At 53.4% G+C, this 18,580-nt stretch overlaps 1 protein-coding gene across 8 annotated transcripts in view; it reads right to left on the bottom strand.

Annotated features, from left to right (window-relative positions):
* Positions 1 to 18,270, bottom strand: part of Crhr2 (corticotropin releasing hormone receptor 2) — a 44,926-nt gene extending 26,656 nt beyond the window's left edge. For 5 of the 8 annotated variants that reach the window (XM_005076796.4, XM_040738373.1, XM_005076795.4 and 2 more), the window contains exons 1-3: positions 18,030 to 18,270; positions 10,051 to 10,144; positions 1,960 to 2,085 (exon numbers count right to left, since the gene is read on the bottom strand). In XM_005076796.4, the coding sequence (XP_005076853.1) occupies positions 1,960 to 2,085; positions 10,051 to 10,144; positions 18,030 to 18,098 (289 nt within the window). In that variant the 5' untranslated portion in view covers positions 18,099 to 18,270. Of the gene's footprint in view, positions 1 to 1,959; positions 2,086 to 2,209; positions 2,482 to 10,050; positions 10,145 to 18,029 lie in introns of those variants that run through there. The other 3 variants (XM_005076798.4, XM_005076797.4, XM_013118220.3) reach the window with 3 other exon arrangements.
* Positions 18,271 to 18,580: the final 310 nt, after the last annotated feature.

Below are 18,580 nucleotides of genomic sequence, written 5' to 3' on the forward strand. Positions count from 1 at the left end.
CCGGGCTGGCCAGAGGTAGGAGGAACATCAATCAGGTATTTCCACGGCTGTCACATGCCTCCTCTAGCCAGCGTGACTGCACCCTCCCAACTCCAGGTGTCTCTCTAAGCCAACACCCCACCCCCAGCTCAACGTTCCCCGGGAGCTAAGGTGCAGGCAGCGCATTGGTTCAAGGAAGAAAATTGTTCACTAGACACCAAGGACTAATTGCCACCACATTTACCAGCCTCGGTGGTACCCTGAACTTTTTTTCAGCTTCTCATTTGATTGACAGGAGGGGTCTGGTATGTGGTGTCCCTGGCCCTCCTTCTTCCCATAATCCCCTTGTTTTTCCTGAAGCAGGGCAGTCATCACTCTGTATTCATCTGTCTGCAATTGCCAGGGTAGCCTCAATACAGTACAGTCACTGTAACTGGAACATAGTAGGTGTTCAACAAATTGGTTATATAATGCTGTGCTGGGCTCTGCTCTGGAGCTGAGAGTCAGGCACTGCCCTAGGTGGGCTTTCAGGTGGGTGGAGGGAGCAGGGCCAGAGTAAGAGCTGAGGCAGAGCTTCCTCAGGCTTAGTCACTCCGCTTGGCCCTGCGTGGCTCTCAGCCTCAGCGCTTCTGAACTAGGTACCTGATCTCCATTGCCCAACTTCATGGAGGTCACATCCCAAAAACACCATCTTGTTAGTTACTCCCGGGAGGGGGCTTCAAGTCACTCCTTCTCTTGCATGCCTCGTGGGCCAGGGTCCTCACTATCTACCGGTGAGATCTGTTTTAATCTCAGGTGGAGGGGAAACCTTCCTCAGCGGCTCCTCCACCTCAGTGGACTTCCTTTTATTAAGGAGCATCCCGTCCTCGCTTTCTCAGAGCAGGCTACTCCTTGCTTCTGGGGAGCACAGCCTGGCCCCAGTGTGGGCGCTGCTTCCTGGTCTCAAGTACCTATACGGTGACCCGTGCCCTCAGAGAGCAGGGGCATACCTGTGGCGATGGAGGAGATGGGTCAGGCAGACGCAGCACCGGCAGGATGTAAAGGGTGCAAACGGCTTGCCGTGGTCTCAGCAGTACCCCGGTAGCAGGTAGGGCTGGACAGGAGGGTGTCTGGGTGGGTCAGCCATGGCTACCTACAACCTCCCAGAGTTCAGCACCGGTTCCTATCGGACCTTCCGTTTGTGTTGACATGGGCACACACACAACCACAACCCCCAGATTGAGTGACCCCCCCCCCCCAAGCTGCCCTGTTCCTATAGTGCGTGGCCTTCACGGAGCTTGCCAGCAGAAAGGAAGCTGCAGGCTGCTCTTCCTGGGAGGTGGGGGTGTGGTCCTGATTCAAAACCACCGTTACCTGAGGTTACGCAGAGATGCTGCTGCCTCCCAGGGCTCCAGACTCAGAAGCCCAGTGAGCAAGTCCCAGAGATTAGGGAAAGGACACCCATCCCCTCTGACCTCCCAGAGTCTAAGCTCAGTATGTTCCCTGACATACGTGCTTACCTTATTTCCCTACCTCCTTCTGATGCTCTCCTCTCCAGTGCTAGGGTCTGATTACCTTAGTCACAACGGGAATACAGGATTGGGGCCTTAACATCTTTCTATATGCTGCGTCGCCTTAGAGATGGGAGAGTATTGTGTCTGCTCAGACAATGCTCTGTTCAAACGAAGCCCTAATGGGCGAACTTCAGGCACTTGAGCAAATAGTGGAGAGGACGGTTGCCCCCAAGGAGAAGTATTTCTGACTCTCTTGTTCGCCTCCTTCCAAACGTGCCGCATAAGAACTCTGGGCAAAGCAGCGCCTAACCGGGGTTGGAAGTACCATAGGGTTAGGGACAGAAGGTGAGCCCCCACATCTACAGAGTCGCCAAGGTAATTGCTATAATGGTGTGAAGGTACTCGGTAGTTGTCCGATTCAGGGTCCAGAGCCCTTCCCTCTTCCTGAATCGCCTTTCTGGGAAGCCCGCAAGCGAGGGGTACTCACGGGTCGTGTTGTACTTGATGCCATTGAAGTACTCGGGGCATGGTCTCTCCACTAGGGCTCCGGGCGTGCTCTGGGGCCAGCAGGTCCCGATCTGGTCCAAGGTCGTGTTGCAGTAGGAATAGGTACCTGGTGACAGAAGGGAGCGCAGCGGGGTTCAGAAGGATAGCCCGGGAGCGGAGCGGGGTGCCGCTCGCTCAGACCCACCGGAGAGAGAACCCACGTGTGGCTAGCCCGCTCGCCTCCTGCCTACCCTCGGCGTCCGTGGGCACCCCCCAGCCGTCCAGGATCAGCTCTTCGGCCAGCGCCAGGCTGCAGTTGGCCTCCAACAGGCTGTGGAACAGCGCCGCGTCCATTGCGCCCAGGAGCCGCGCGCGGAGGGAGTGGGAGTGCGCGCCCCGCGTGGCTGCGAGGGAGCGGGAGCGACGAGGAGCGGCCAGAGAGCGCAGCGTCCAGGTCCCTGCCCTCCCACCCCGGACCAGCCGGGCAGCTCCGGGTCGCCGCAACCAATCACGCCTAGCCGCGGAGCTAGGACCTCCGCCAAGACGATCTGCCGGGCTCGAGAAGCTGCGGGGCCGCCCGCTAGACCACGGCCAATGGCGGCGTCGGGGGCGGGGCTATGTCTCCTGCCCCGTCCGGCAGGCGGCCCCCGATGCGCTCCCTCTCATCCCGACAAGTCGCCAAGTCGCGAGAATACCGGCGGGGCTGGCTACCTACGATCTGGAGTGGCTGACTATCTCGTCTGAAGATCGAGGGTCGCAGGTCCCCGGGCTGCAGGAGACCCACGACAACATCCTACACCCGTAGCCGGCTAGGTAGGGGGCAAGTAGTCAGTCCAGGAGCAAATTTGCTCCCTAGGGAAGGAAATGGATTGAAGGGGCCAGGGAGGGTAGCAGAGAGGTCACCGGAGAGGGTCTAACAGAGGTGGAGAAAACGAACGGAGCAGGTAGGCAGTACTCAGCGGGAGCTAGGAACCAGGAGCAACATGAGGTTTCACGCTGAAGATGGGGTTATGTGAAGATGGGGTTATGTAGGAAGAGATTAATTAGAATTATCTGGAAGACTTGAAGGTCTTAATGTCCTGGGCACCAGATAGAGCAAGTGAGAAGTGAAAACTTGTCTCCCTTCCTTGTGGATTATGCAGGGCCATCTGAGGAGGGGAGAAAAACTGCCTCAGAGTGCTCAGGATGAACCTGTGGGTGGCCTACAGCTCATGCCTGTGGCGTGGGCCTAGGTTCTGCACAGGTGTGTCTTGCTCTCAGTCTAGGTTCTGCACAGGTGTGTCTTGCTCTCAGTCTAGGTTCTGCACAGGTGTGTCTTGCTCTCAGTCGAGGTTCTGCACAGGTGTGTCTTGCTCTCAGTCTAGGTTCTGCACAGGTGTGTCTTGCTCTCAGTCTAGGTTCTGCACAGGTGTGTCTTGCTCTCAGTCTAGGTTCTGCACAGGTGTGTCTTGCTCTCAGTCTAGGTTCTGCACAGGTGTGTCTTGCTCTCAGTCTAGGTTCTGCACAGGTGTGTCTTGCTCTCAGTCTAGGTTCTGCACAGGTGTGTCTTGCTCTCAGTCTAGGTTCTGCACAGGTGTGTCTTGCTCTCAGTCTAGGTTCTGCACAGGTGTGTCTTGCTCTCAGTCTAGGTTCTGCACAGGTGTGTCTTGCTCTCAGTCTAGGTTCTGCACAGGTGTGTCTTGCTCTCAGTCTAGGTTCTGCACAGGTGTGTCTTGCTCTCAGTCTAGGTTCTGCACAGGTGTGTCTTGCTCTCAGTCTAGGTTCTGCACAGGTGTGTCTTGCTCTCAGTCTAGGTTCTGCACAGGTGTGTCTTGCTCTCAGTCTAGGTTCTGCTTTGCCTCTCCTCTGCCATGTTGCTTGAGGCAAGACTCTTGCCTTCTTGGGTTTTCTCCATCAGTGGCACGTTCTCTGGGATCCTCCACAGCCCATGCAGTCTGTGGTTTTAGAGGCTCTAGAACCATTCCCCTTGCCCCTGCACCCTCCACCGGGAGCGAGGCGCTGGCAAAGGGCAAAGTCGCCCTGAAGAGGCCAGTGCTCCAGGTGGAGGGAGGCAGGGAGCAGACCAGTGCCTTTGTACAATCTTCCTAGCCTCCACAGTAATGCTGTTGTCACTCATAAGCAGGGCAAGTGAGTTTGTGAGAGAGTGAGTGAGCAGTGAGACCAGGGGGAGCCCTGGAATCTCGCCAGGACCTGCCAACTGGCAGGGAGACCTGCAGAGCTACCAGATAGATCTACCCTCTGCCTCCTGAATGGACTGTTAGGTTCCTGGCTCCGCTCCAGGCAGAGCCTTAGGCCACAGCATGACTGACTGGGTCAGTCCTCTCAGGGATGTAGGTAGTCTCCTACACAAGCAAAGGATGGCCGTGTACACAGCCGCACAGTTCTGTACACAGCATCATCACAGCCCTGCACACAGACAGCAGCATCACAGCCCTGCACACAGCAGCATCACAGCCCTGCACACAGCAGCATCACAGCCCTGCACACAGCATCATCACAGCCCTGCACACAGCATCATCACAGCCCTGCACACAGCATCACAGCCCTGCACACAGCAGCATCACAGCCCTGCACACAGCAGCATCATCACAGCCCTGCACACAGCATCATCACAGCCCTGCACACAGCATCACAGCCCTGCACACAGCATCATCACAGCCCTGCACACAGCATCATCACAGCCCTGCACACAGCATCATCACAGCCCTGCACACAGCATCATCACAGCCCTGCACACAGCATCATCACAGCCCTGCACACAGCATCATCACAGCCCTGCACACAGCATCATCACAGCCCTGCACACAGCATCATCACAGCCCTGCACACAGACAGCAGCATCACAGCCCTGCACACAGCATCATCACAGCCCTGCACACAGACAGCATCATCACAGCCCTGCACACAGCATCATCACAGCCCTGCACACAGACAGCATCATCACAGCCCTGCACACAGCAGCATCACAGCCCTGCACACAGACAGCAGCATCACAGCCCTGCACACAGCATCATCACAGCCCTGCACACAGCATCATCACAGCCCTGCACACAGCATCATCACAGCCCTGCACACAGCATCATCACAGCCCTGCACACAGACAGCAGCATCACAGCCCTGCACACAGCATCATCACAGCCCTGCACACAGCATCATCACAGCCCTGCACACAGACAGCAGCATCACAGCCCTGCACACAGACAGCAGCATCACAGCCCTGCAGACAGCATCATCACAGCCCTGCACACAGCATCATCACAGCCCTGCACACAGCATCATCACAGCCCTGCACACAGCATCACAGCCCTGCACACAGCAGCATCACAGCCCTGCACACAGCATCATCACAGCCCTGCACACAGACAGCAGCATCACAGCCCTGCACACAGACAGCAGCATCACAGCCCTGCACACAGCATCATCACAGCCCTGCACACAGCATCATCACAGCCCTGCACACAGCATCATCACAGCCCTGCACACAGCATCATCACAGCCCTGCACACAGACAGCAGCATCACAGCCCTGCACACAGCATCATCACAGCCCTGCATAGCATCATCACAGCCCTGCACACAGCATCATCACAGCCCTGCACACAGACAGCAGCATCACAGCCCTGCACACAGCATCATCACAGCCCTGCACACAGCATCATCACAGCCCTGCACAGCATCATCACAGCCCTGCACACAGACAGCAGCATCACAGCCCTGCACACAGACAGCAGCATCACAGCCCTGCACACAGACAGCAGCATCACAGCCCTGCACACAGCATCACAGCCCTGCACAGCATCATCACAGCCCTGCACACAGACAGCATCATCACAGCCCTGCACACAGCATCATCACAGCCCTGCACACAGCAGCATCACAGCCCTGCACACAGCATCATCACAGCCCTGCACACAGCATCATCACAGCCCTGCACACAGCATCACAGCCCTGCACACAGCATCATCACAGCCCTGCACACAGCATCATCACAGCCCTGCACACAGCATCATCACAGCCCTGCACACAGCATCACAGCCCTGCACACAGCATCATCACAGCCCTGCACACAGCATCATCACAGCCCTGCACACAGCATCACAGCCCTGCACACAGCAGCATCACAGCCCTGCACACAGCATCATCACAGCCCTGCACACAGCAGCATCACAGCCCTGCACACAGCAGCATCACAGCCCTGCACACAGCATCATCACAGCCCTGCACACAGCATCATCACAGCCCTGCACACAGCATCATCACAGCCCTGCACACAGCATCATCACAGCCCTGCACACAGCATCATCACAGCCCTGCACACAGACAGCAGCATCACAGCCCTGCACACAGCATCATCACAGCCCTGCACACAGCATCATCACAGCCCTGCACACAGCATCATCACAGCCCTGCACACAGCATCATCACAGCCCTGCACACAGACAGCAGCATCACAGCCCTGCACACAGCATCATCACAGCCATGTGCACAGCATGACAGTACAGACAAGGAGGAAACCAAGCCAAACTTAAAGGATAACTTGGTTGTCATCGGAGTTAAGAAGACACACACCATATTACGGAGGTGGAGAGCACCATTGACAAGCTGCTTTACATGCAGAATGGGATTGACCTAGGTGACCTGCATTGCTTAACAGAGTTTCTTCCATAGAGTGACCAGTTCCATGTCAGAGCCAAAAGACACTGTTTAATTTAATTTTGCGAACATCTAAGATCTCTAGGATCCTAGGATAAGGTACCATTTCTTCATAATCTCATATTTACAGGCACTACTTTCCATCATTCAAGTTGTAACATAAGGAAACCAATTGACTTCACAGCTCACTTTAATGCCAGCAAATGGGTAAATGAAGAAGAAATTGAAAAGAGCACTTTCCTTAGATTAGTTTTGTTTACTAAAGATGCAGAGGTGGATGGACATAGGGTCCTGAGGCTGACAGCCAGTCCTACCACAGACCCAAGCCAGGCATGAGGGGACAAGTATTGGAAGGTCTGTGTGTCCTAGGCTGGTGGGGCCAGGAACATTGGAGAGTCAGTTCAGGGAAGTGCAACAGGTGTCAGAGAGTGCCTTGTTGTCGTGTGTGGCCTGGAGTGAGTCATGCATGAAGTCACCACTGATACCAGCTATGCCAGTGATGAACAGTGCCAAGCCAGCTTAGACATATCCACTGTACAGGCCCATGCATGCCATCAAACAGGCCCACAGGTTTTCTGTCTTCTGCCCCTACTGCTCAAGATGCTTCTTTGGTACTTATACTTGTAGGGGTTCGTGTAGCTCTCACCAAAACTCTACCAACCTGAGGCTCCATGGTTTTCCCAGACCCCAGCACCCATCAGGATATCCCAGGGACGGTAGTCATCACATGGAAAAAAACAAGGTCCTTGGCCCTGAGCTGAGGAAAACCTAGGGTTCTGTCTCTTTGGCCTTACTTTCTGCTCCCTTGATTAACACTAGTATGTCTCTGTGTGCACACGCATGTGTGTGCGTGTGCATGTGTATATGCATGCACCTTGGACTGAAAAGGTACCTCAAAGATTCCTTTGGACCCTTATGTTATCTATGAATAGAATAAATAATATGCCTCCTAATAATGCCCTAGCATTTTAAAAATATATGTAAATGTGTGTGTGGTGAATAAAATAGAAATATTCCATTAAAGGCTTGCTGGAAGTAATAATTGCTCCCCTGACTGTGTGTATTTTTTTCATTTATTTGGACCACAGGGGTATACAGCCCAATTGTGTGGGATACAGCCCAATTGGTCATAGTTTTGATTCACGATCTCTTGTCATCATCAGCCCACACACAGCCTAACTTTATTACGCTCTTTTCCTTTATGGAGGTTTGTGTATAGCGGTGATCATAATGAGCTGGCCGCCCAATCTGGAACAGATATTACCAGTCATTCCCATATTTATCCATGCATGCCTTCCCAGAGGGAGCATTCTCCTGACTGTTGCATTTGTCACTCCCTGGCTCTTACTTTTTTTGTTGTTGTTGTTCAGTTTTTCACATGTAAGACTCTCTGAACAATTGCTTGGTTTCACACGTTTTAGTCATTGTACATTCTCCTAACTAGTGGGAACAAGATAAGAGACCACTCACATGAAGGGACTGGAGAAGCAATTTCTGCAGCCGGCAGACACGCTAACAGTTTATATGTCCACCCCAGGGCCGTGGCTAATGAGGGATGATATGTTCCCACAGCGGCTGCTAGGCAGCATCACCAACGATGCTCTGGGTGAATATTTAATGACAGGGGAAGCACTCACTCTCAGTTATTAGAGAAAAACAAGTTAGAAAGCTATGGACACAATCACAGCTCATTTCTGGTGAGAAAAAAAAACAAAGTGAGAAAACTCCCAAATCCCAAAACACAATATAAGGCTCTGTGGACGATGAACTCCCAAGGGACACAAAAACACCATCAAGATTGTTGGGCTGTGAGATAATGAGTTCTTATCATACAATTCAAAAGTTTATCCACCAATTTTTTTAATAAGTAGTGTGGATGCCTTCATCAGAAGGTGGAGACCTTAAAAATTAGGCAGGGAGGGCTGGTGTCAAAGAGGAGGACCTTCTCCCTGCGCTCAGGTTGGAGGTGGGGCATCTGCGCCATCTTTCCAAACAGAGAGGTGGGCAAAGAGGGCAGGGTGACTCAAGGGTGTCTTTGAACATCAGTGCTGCCTCAGGTGACAAAGTGCAAGAGGGACTGGGACTCCTGAAGTAAGGGACCACTGGTCCTGTCCATGTCTGCTAGACATGGCCCGCACTGTGTGTCCCGGAAGTGTGCTTCTTACATAGACTTAAACCTTATTTCTGATAGACGAAAAAACAGGGGCATGGACTGATGGTGCCCCTCCAAATTCACATGCTGAAATCCGAAGTCCCCGGGCTTCAGATCGTGGCCTTAAAGTGGGTCTGAGGTCTTTAAAGAGGTGATTCAAATAATATGAACGGTATGATGAGGGCCTTCTTAGAAGAGAAGGTGGGGCAGAGTCTCAGAGGGAAGACCTTGTGTGAGGACAGGAAAGGTCTGCAAGCCATTGAGAGAGGCCTCGGAATAACCAACCCACGCCAACACGCCCTTCCAGACTCCACAATAGGGAGAAAATGAGTTTGAATCCATCAAGCCACCCAGGATAGTGCTTTGTCACAGCAGTCCAGGAAACTCATATAGACAGGTGGCGTGCCCAAAGCCCCACAGCTGCTAGATGGAGGGGCTGGGACGAGAATGCTCTGTGGCTCTGAGAGCCGGGTTCTGAACAGCCCCACAGTAGAGATGTTAGGTGGTAGGATTTAACTCTTTGATGCCTGCCTTAGGTTGTGTTTGGATGTCCCCTTGAGCCCTGACACAGGCTCTGAGTCACAGAGCATCTTAACCCTAGTCAGCTCTCGCTGTCTGGGAGCTCACTCTGTAGACCAGGCTGGCCTCGAACTCACAGAGATCCGCCTGCCTCTGCCTCCTGAGTTCTGGGATTAAAGGCGTGCGCCACCACCGCCAGGCAGTTTACTGGTCCTTCTTTCCCGCTGTCTCTGTGAACCAGCCCTTGGAAGTCCAGGAGAGGGGGTGGGGCCCTAGAGACATCTCCCTAGTGCCCTCCGCTCAGCATCCTGCAGCACTTGACAGTGTGAATCAGCTTCAGGAAGCCCCAGAGGGTCAGACCCCAGAGCCTGGCTGCTGTTTCACAAGGCCGTACTGGGGTGAAGCCTGTAGCCACGGCAACCAGAGATGTTTTTACACCTTCCACTAGTCTTGTCTTTTGACTGAGTTTGAAAACAGAAGGGTCATCCTCTCCTTGGGCTCCCAAATACACCAGTCTAGCCAGTTGTTTTTTCTTCAGGTGCCCATGAAGGGACAGAGAACAAGAAGAGGCTTTCTAGCCAAAATCTCATCATTGATAAAGAGCCCGGGGCTCAAATGGGGAGGGATACTATGCAAAGACCATGATGAAGATGCCGAGCCAGGAGCCAGGGCTCTGTGTGCTACCTGAACCCCCTTGCTGAAGCTCCATGGCTCCTCTCAGCATCCAAGACTACTGCAGGATGGGGTGGGGGTCGGGAGGCATGCGTACCTGAAAATTTGATGGGTGTCCGGGTCCTGTGGCAGTGCTGTTCCAAAAGTGCCCACAGGGGCTGGTCCTGGGGCACCTGGCCTGGTCTGGCCACCTAGGAGAGAAGAGGTGAGGTTTAATGGCCAGGCCTGGCTGGCCATTGACAGTATATGTCTGCTCCCACCCAGTAGAGGGGCAGCTGGACAGGAGGATGCTCAAGTGCCCTTGGAACACCTCTGAGGCAGGAATCTGCACCTTCCCTTAGTCCCAAAGCTGGTTCCTCCCCCACTGGAAGAAACGCACGAAGGCCAGTGCCCTGTTCTCTATCGCCAAAGCTCCCAGAAAATACTTCCAGAGTGCCTTCTGCGTGTTAGGCCCTGTGATAACCGTTGGTGTCCCAGCCAAGGTGGACACATCCTAAGCTTACAGAGAAAACACAGGTGGGAAAGACAGGCTGCAGTTTAGCTTTTCTGTCCCAGACACATGGGAGAGACACAAAGAGAGACACATTAGGTTAATACATGGGGGAGATGAAAAAATCAGGTCCTGGAGGGTTTCCTGAAAGAGCAAGAGTTGGATGATAATGAAGGTATGAGCAGGAAAGAGAGAATAAGACTCTAGCACCAGCTCAGACTCCCATCAGGGAAATGTGACAGCGGAAATCCAACCTAGAACACAAAACCATCTAGAACCCGTCCTCCAGTGATTGCCAGGCACAGTGGATGAAACAGATGTGAGCACAATTGCCCTGAATGGGGGCATTTTCTTTTTCTTTCTCTTTCTTTCTTTCTTTCTTTCTTTCTTTCTTTCTTTCTTTCTTTCTGTCTGTCTGTCTGTCTGTCTGTCTTTCTTTCTTTCTAGATTGATTTATTTATTATGGATACAGTGTTCTGATCGCATGTAACCCTGCAGGCCAGAAGAGGTCACCAGATCTCATTACAGATGACTGTGAGTCACCATGTGGTTGCTGGGAATTGAACTCAGGACCTCTGCAGCTAGTGTTCTTACCCACCGAGTCATCTCTCCTGCTCCCCCAGGATGGGGCCATTTTCTGGTGAGAATGATGGATTAGTGAGCAGCTTTACTGAGGGAAGCTAGGATAGCAGCATGGAAGAGATCATGATGGAGTGGGTTTTGAAATACGAATAGGAGCTTGCTTAACTAATAAGGGTCCCTGCCTAAGGGAGGAGCACAGCTTGGGCAAAGGCAGAAGTAGAAGAAACACGCTGCAAAGCTCTCTAAAATCCTAACCCTTGCCTCCAGCTCCTCCCAAGACCACACTTCTCTTACCCTGCAGCTAGCCGTCAAATGCATGTTTTTGTGAGTGCATGTGTGTGTGTGTGCATGCGCGCGCACCTGCGTGTGCATGTACACTTTTGGGTTCCTGCCAGCCTGTCACTTTTGATTCCGAGGCCGCAGACGGCGTTGCTCCCTTAGCAGGCAGCTGTCTTTCTCTTGCTTGTCAGGGTTACTTTTCTGGACAGCTGGGCACATGTTTGTCCCTGGATGTCCCCACAGTCAGAACATTACATTTAGTTCACTTCCTGGGCTGGGGCTGAAGGCTGAGCACTTGGTCTCCCTGCACTGGCTTGGAGTTGCTGATGAATAACCCACCACTCAGAGGGGGAGCTAGTGCCCATATCGCTTACTGGAACTTTGAGGACAGCCCTGGGTGCCCAGAGAAATTTGGGGCAAGGGCAGGGGAAAGTGTGTGTGTGTGTGTGTGTGTGTGTGGTGTGTGTAGCATCTAGCCAGGCCTTCCTGGAGGGTCAGGCTCCCAGGGAGCCCCAGACTGCAGAGGCAGTGGAAATCCAGAGGCTTGCAGCATGCCTAGCCAGACTGTACACCTCAGATGCCACTTCTCCTTCGCAGAGATCCCACCACAGTGTTTGTGGGCTCAGGTGTTGCCTTCTGCAGCTTGCTTTGAGGCCACAGGGTGGGTTAGGGCGAGGTTCTCAGTACTCAGGTGATGTGGGTTTTAACTCGTCTCAGATGTTTGGTCCCAGGCTGTGCCAGGTCTCTTGCTAAGCAAAACACATTGTTGGAGGTGGGCACAGGGGTGTTGTGCTCAGTACAGGGGCACATTGTTCTACCTTGGGCAAGAAGCTTTGAAATCTTCCCACACCTTGGCTCGGTCTCTCCTAACTCCTCCTTCTATGGGTCCAAAACCTGGCAGAGCTAAGAATCTTCTCTCTTTATTTTTCCAGGATCTGCCTGATTACATTTGACGAAGTTCAAGCCCACAGTACACCCTGCAGGTACCTATTTTGAGCAGAACCCCTGGTGGCAGTTGAGATTGTGGATGAGCAAGGAAAGGGCAGCATTGTGGGTAGTATGAATGGAGCTTCAGACACCCCCACATTCAGTCTGCTAGGGGAATATTGCTTCACTACTGGGTGGTCTTGGCAAAGCTGCAGAACCTCTTTGAGCCTTAATCTTCACATCTCTTCAATGGGCACAGCTCCTGAAAACATGACCTCCACCTCCTTCAACAGGCTCAGCCTCCGTACCAGTGAATGGCTGTCCCATCGTATCAAGACACCCAAGGCTCTGGGAAGCCTGCACTGAAAGCTGAATCCAAAGGGGAGATGAGTGGGGGGGGGGGTATCAGGATGAACACTGAGAAAAGGGGTGACCCCATGAAGCAAATGAACGCAGGCTTAAGGAAGCCAGCTAAACCTGGTTAGAGATGCTGTTGGGGGATGGGAGGGCCCTGGTGAGAGAAGGATGTAGGCCAGCAGCACCTGGTTTGGGAATGCTGTTGAGGGGGCAGGAGGCAGTGGGGGATAGCCACTTTTCTGCGTACTGCTTGCTGTGTGCTGGGCACAGCTCTAAACTCAAGCCAGGAAGACAGCTCATTTGCTCCTTGCCAGAGCTTCTGAAGGAGCTGCGAATAACCCTACTTCACAGAAGCCAAGGCCACACAGCAGGTAAGAGCCCAGGGCAATATCCCAGCCCAGACAATCAGATGATCTGTGTATGCCTGGTCTTATTACACATAGAAAGAGTGGCCCTATGTAAGGATGTCACTCGAGATCTACAGAGACCAACAGGACATTAGCCCAAATGTGGCACTCAGTAGCCCCAGAAGTAAGAAGCCCCCTCGCCGGCCACATAAGAGCAGAGTGGAAGGTGGGGAGACCTCACAGAGAGCTGGGTGTACAGGAGGCAGGTGCATCCCGCTCGGGTCAGAGTGCCAAGTTAGGAGATGAGAAATTCACAGTGTGATATCAGCAGATAGAAAGGAGCCTCTACTTGGCCTTATTCCCTGGTCCGCTGTGACATGGAGCTCCTGAAGCCCCTGTGACTTCTCAAGTGGTAGGTGTCCTTTCTCCCTTCCTCTACATCAACCAGCACCTGGAACAGATGTTTTCCTGAGTTCTTGAGCTGTCCTAGTTCAGTACTGGACTCAAAGAAGGGTCATAGGGCCCAGATTGCCTACAGGTTGAAGCCTGGGAGCCTGAATATATGCAGCTGTTACCGGAGAGGCCAGCTAAGCCCTCAGTGAAGGCTCTGTGCCACACACACACAGGCGGCATCGTCCAGGGGGCGTACAGGGACCCAGAGACCCGCCCTGTGTGCAGAGAACAGCCTTTGCTTTCTTTGGCCTTCGCCCTCTATTCTGAGCAGCCAGCTTTGGCTTCTATACTATTCTTGGCTAGCCTGGAACCAGACAGCTGCCTTCATTCTCACCTCTACTACAGGAGTTCCACTGTAGGTCAGGGTCCACATCTGTACCCAAAGTTCCTAACTACGCCCTGGTACATAGCAAGTGCTCAACAAATGTTTGCGGACTGGCTGACTGAGTGACTGGATGGATGGATGGATGGATGGATGGATGGATGGATGGATGGATGGATGGATGAGCCCTGTTACCTGGACTAAGCAGGGTCAATACCATGCCTAGTTCTAGGAGCTTGAGCTCTGAGCTTTTGTTGTTTCTCAGATTGCCTTTGCTTTGATGTTTCCTCAGAGGTTAGCCTGTGGGGCCCATTTCCTGTCTCTAGGATGTGCCTTCATTGAAGAAGGCAGAGGAGGTCCTGGCAGGGAAGGAGGCAAGAGGCCAGAGCCAAGGCTCCAGCTGCTCTTGCTTTACCTGGTCCCTATCCAAGCAGAACCTGTGCCCTAGGGGCCACCTCACAGGAGCCAGGGGGTCTGGCTGGACGGACTCCTCCTCCTGGGTCTGGTGACATGGTCCCTCTAAATTTAGGCCTCTGCCTAAGCGTGGCAGATTTGTGGACCTTGAGTCTTGGACCTGCAACCAGGAATCGGCCCCTCCCTGCCTCTTCTCTCTGCTGTCCAAGGTCAGGGAAGGAACTGTGGAGGGAAAGGTCCTCCCACTATCTGGTTCGTTCAGTGTGTCCAGGGAACTGTGCTCAGGGAGGCAGTCAGGGAAGAGAAGAGGGAAAGGAGGAAGGAGGATGGGGAGCGGACAGGGAAAGAGGAGGAGGGCAGGGTGGGCAGGAAGGGGGAAAGGAGGAGAGAAAAAGAAAGAGAGAAGACAGGGTAGGGAATAAGTGAGAGAGAAATGAGGAAGGGGAGGAGGACAAAGAGGAAGAGAAAGAGGAGGAGGGGGGAGGAGAATGAGTTTGGGTTCTACTGGGAATTCAGGGGAGGCAGTGATGGAGCTATGTGTCCTAAGGATGGGACTCGACATTTATGGAGAGGTCACGGCTTTCCGCAGCATTGGGGCCAGCAATCTTAGCGAGGGACTCTTAGTGCTCAAATATAACTTACAGGATGAGAGACTTCAAGTAAGGTGGTCTTCTCACGCCCGCAGTTCTGCCAGCGGGCCCCTTGGTGAGCCCCTCTTCCTAAGATATCTCCTTCCAAGTCCCTAGTCACCTGCCAGGTGGGGGCTCTGGCCTCCTCGCTCCGCTCTGCTCTCTGAGAGCTGCGGAGGGTCTTTCTCCCATCCTGTCCCTCTTTCTCACCAGGTCCCTGGCCCAGAAGGGGTGGTGGCAGAAGGCAGGAGTTCTTTGCTGTTGTGTGGAGGGAGCTGGCCAGCAGGAGGACTTAGGACAGTGCTTGGTCTAAAAGGACTCTCCCTATTTATCAACTTACCTAGTGTCCACTTGGTCTAATAGTCACCTCTGACCCACAGCGTCAGTCTGAATGTCATAAAAATAGCCTGACATTAATATCTAGGTTTTGTTAAGGCATCAGAGTCAACAGTGTATGTAGGATTCTGCTCTGCCCTTCACCAACAGTGATGTTGAACCCGGACCTCCCTCCTCAACTGATGGATGGGGACAGGAGGGTCTTAGGTCTGGTTCCCTGTGCTGCCTTGGAGCTTGAAGCAGGACCCCCACGTGTTCAGCACAGGCCAGCTGCACAGGAAAACCAGCAAAATCAGGGCGTGTGGAGGCCGCCCTCCCCACTCCGTGCATCTAAGGCGCCCTCCTCAGAAGTTAGACTTTTGAATAGGCACACCAGACCCGCTGTTTCCGATCAGAGGGAGTAAATGCAGAGGACACAGCATTCTAGAGCCACAAAGTCAGGGCGTCCGACTTCTGCGGAACTCAGCAGGCAGTGCCCGCAGACAAATTGCTTAAAAAAATACTTAAACACTGGCAAAATGGCAAAACCAGAGACTAAATTAGCTGATTAGGTTAGAAAACACTCAGAAGGGAGTTATGTTTTTGGTGGAAAGTCATTAGATGACCGAGCTTCTGGGAAATGGCCTTGTGTATGCTGCACTCTTGGCAAGGGGTGGCGAGGGGGAGATACAGACTGCAGGCATGAACCCAATTTTGGGAAGGGATGGAGTGGATTATGTAGGTTCAGCTTTCTGCAGCTTTTTGGACATAGACTTCTCTGTGTCTCCTCCCTTTGTTGGGCCTTCTCTGGACAAAAGCCAGCAGTGCCTGGGCCAAAGGTCCCGGCTGAGCGCGGCCAGCCTCCTGGGGCTTTTACACAGGTTAGATGGAATACATGGCAGCTAGGGTGTCTTTATTTGACACACTTGGGACAATAAATGTTTCAGGCTTAGGAATTTCCCCAGAATTTGGAATATTTATATGGACTTCACTAGTTGGACCTCCATAATCCCCAAATTTGAAATCCCAAATGGAAAATTTACTTAAAAAGCTTGGGATTTTGGAGCACTTCATTTAGTGTTCTTGCCGTGCCTGAACCACCAGCCTGGGGACCAGCATGGGACCTGGCCTGCAGGATGCATCGTTTCTCTGAGGCCCCCAGAGCGCCCCCCCTGTGGGGAGTAAGCTGGAAACCCTAGTTTAAGACTGGCTATAGCTTTAGGCTCTGGAAGAGCCAGCAGGGAGAGGAAAATTCCTCTTTCTCCTCTGCTGACCTCTCTCCTGCAAATCAGACCCAGCCCCAATTCTGTTTAGAAGTCTCCCTAAGCATCTGGGACAAAGATCTGTTCCAGAGGTAAAGTCCCTAGGCCTGGCCCCTGGAAGCCTCCCCAGCCCCCCTTCCATACCCGCCACAGGCTGCTGATCCGCCTCCTCCCCGCAGACTTCTCTACTCCCTGCCAGGGTCTCTCACACCTTTTATCTCTTTCTGCAGACCCAATTTACAAAGGTTATAAATACACACGATTTCTTTGCTATTCCTCCTGCCGGGCCCTTTCTGGCTGTGAACACACCAGGACAGGAGCCCGGGGTGGCTTTCCACAGCTGCACCCTTAGTGAGTGGGTACTTATTAAGTCCAAATCGGCTAAGTGACAGAGCTACGTTCCTCCCGCTGCTTTTCCTCCACACCGCTGCCTGGCTCTCAAGCTCTCATGTCCCTGGGGGCTGGAATCTCAGAATATTTGGCAAAGGATCCAGAAATCAATCCTATTGCCTGGGGCAAGGAAGGACTTGGGGGTCAGAAAGATCTGGGTGTATTTACGCTCCATGTGCTGGTGTGCTGAGTAACTTCGGGCACTAATTTCTGTCTCAGGGGAGGGGCTGGTGTCCAGGGATGTTGAATATCATGGCCCATACCTCTGTCTGGCACCCACCTTTTCGCCCTGGCCAGGCCTCAAGGAGGACAGGGCCCTGATGTTCTCACACCGGACACCCACATCTAGAGTTTTCTCCACACAGGCGCAGCACCTCTAGGCTTGACTTGTGTCCTCTCAGTTGTTTTTAGGAGAACCCTACTGAGGATGCATCTTCCTTTTCCCGATGAGGACACTGAGGCTGGGCGAGTTTGAGGAGCCTGCCCCAGGTGGCAAAAGTCACCCTGCCCCAGCTAGCAGACACTTACTAGGTGTCTATGGAACCACTGTCTAGTGCATCAGTCCTGGCACACCTGGGGATGCTGAGACACTGTCCCTGAGACTACTTCAGGGCATGCAGGACTTCTAGCTTGGCTCTGTCCCTTGGAATCATTTGAATATAGTTTTTTTCTTCATGAGAAGCGTGGCCCCAGGAAGGTCACCTTGCTCTCTGAGCCTTGGTTTCCCTGTATATAAAATGAGAAGAAGTTGGAGGTGGATTGCTTCCATGCCTGCGTCTGGTGGCCTCCCCTTCCTGAGCTCTTTCCTTTCAGCTGCCCACAGGCCTTTACACCAGCTCCTCAGACAGCAGGTTTTCTCCTGGCCCTCCGGCTCACGGCTCATTTGGTTCTGGGGATTAGCAGAGGTGGGGGTGGGCAGAAGTGAATGGGGGTGCTTTCTGGTGACCTGCTGGGCAAAGAGTGGAGAAGAGAACTGGGAATCACCAGAAGAGGCAGAAGGGGCTGTGGGGGAGGGGAGGCGGGGCATGGGAGAGAAAACTGCTAACCGCCGAGAACTGGTCTGCACTTGATGCTGTCCCCTCAGAGCACCATGTTCATCCACACAGGACTTCCTCTTACCTTAACTGACTTACTCTCCTTGTTCCTTTTCCTGGCCCTTCTGGGTATGAGACTCTGTCTCATTGTCAGAGACATGGATCCCCAGTGCTACCCAGCCACCAAGTCCTGGGACTCCCTTCCAACTCTCTGCCACCTAGCTGGGGGCTCCCTCCTGTTCTGATGCCCCCAGCTCACCCACTCATCCACTTACCTGGAGCAGTGGGATCAAGCAAAGCAGGCAGAGGAGCTGTGTACTGGGAAGACAGCCGGGAGCCCCCATGGGACACCAGACACTGCCACTAGGGGTTGGGGACCGGAAGAGGCTGCTTCTGAAAAGTCTGCCGGGTCCCTCCCCAAGGCCTATCCTTCCTTGCCGGACCTACCGGCCAAGGTAAAGCCTGGGCACCAGGGCATTCTTCACCAGCCTGCCCCAGAGTTGCAGTGACACCACCCCACAGCCAGCCGCCTCCAGGTTATTTATAGCTGGCTCTGGGCAGCAACTTCTGCAGGCGTCCTGGGGACTAACTCCAGTTCCCAGAGCAGGGCTTAATGTGCATGGTCTTCCCACTAGTATTGCCAGGGCTGTAGCTTCTCAGAGCCAGGAGACAGGAATAGAGAGGTAGGATGGGCCTAAGGATTTGTGGGGGTACCCCGAGGTCTGGCCCAGCACTCTCCACTGGTTTGAGAGGTCCCAATTACCCAGGGAGCTTCAAACTGGCCTACAAGCCTGGAGGAGCATGGAGATCAGCATGTTGGTGTAGC

Source organism: Mesocricetus auratus, unplaced genomic scaffold (assembly GCF_017639785.1).
Source record: "Mesocricetus auratus isolate SY011 unplaced genomic scaffold, BCM_Maur_2.0 Super-Scaffold_100676, whole genome shotgun sequence".
NCBI classification, from domain to species: domain Eukaryota; kingdom Metazoa; phylum Chordata; class Mammalia; order Rodentia; family Cricetidae; genus Mesocricetus; species Mesocricetus auratus.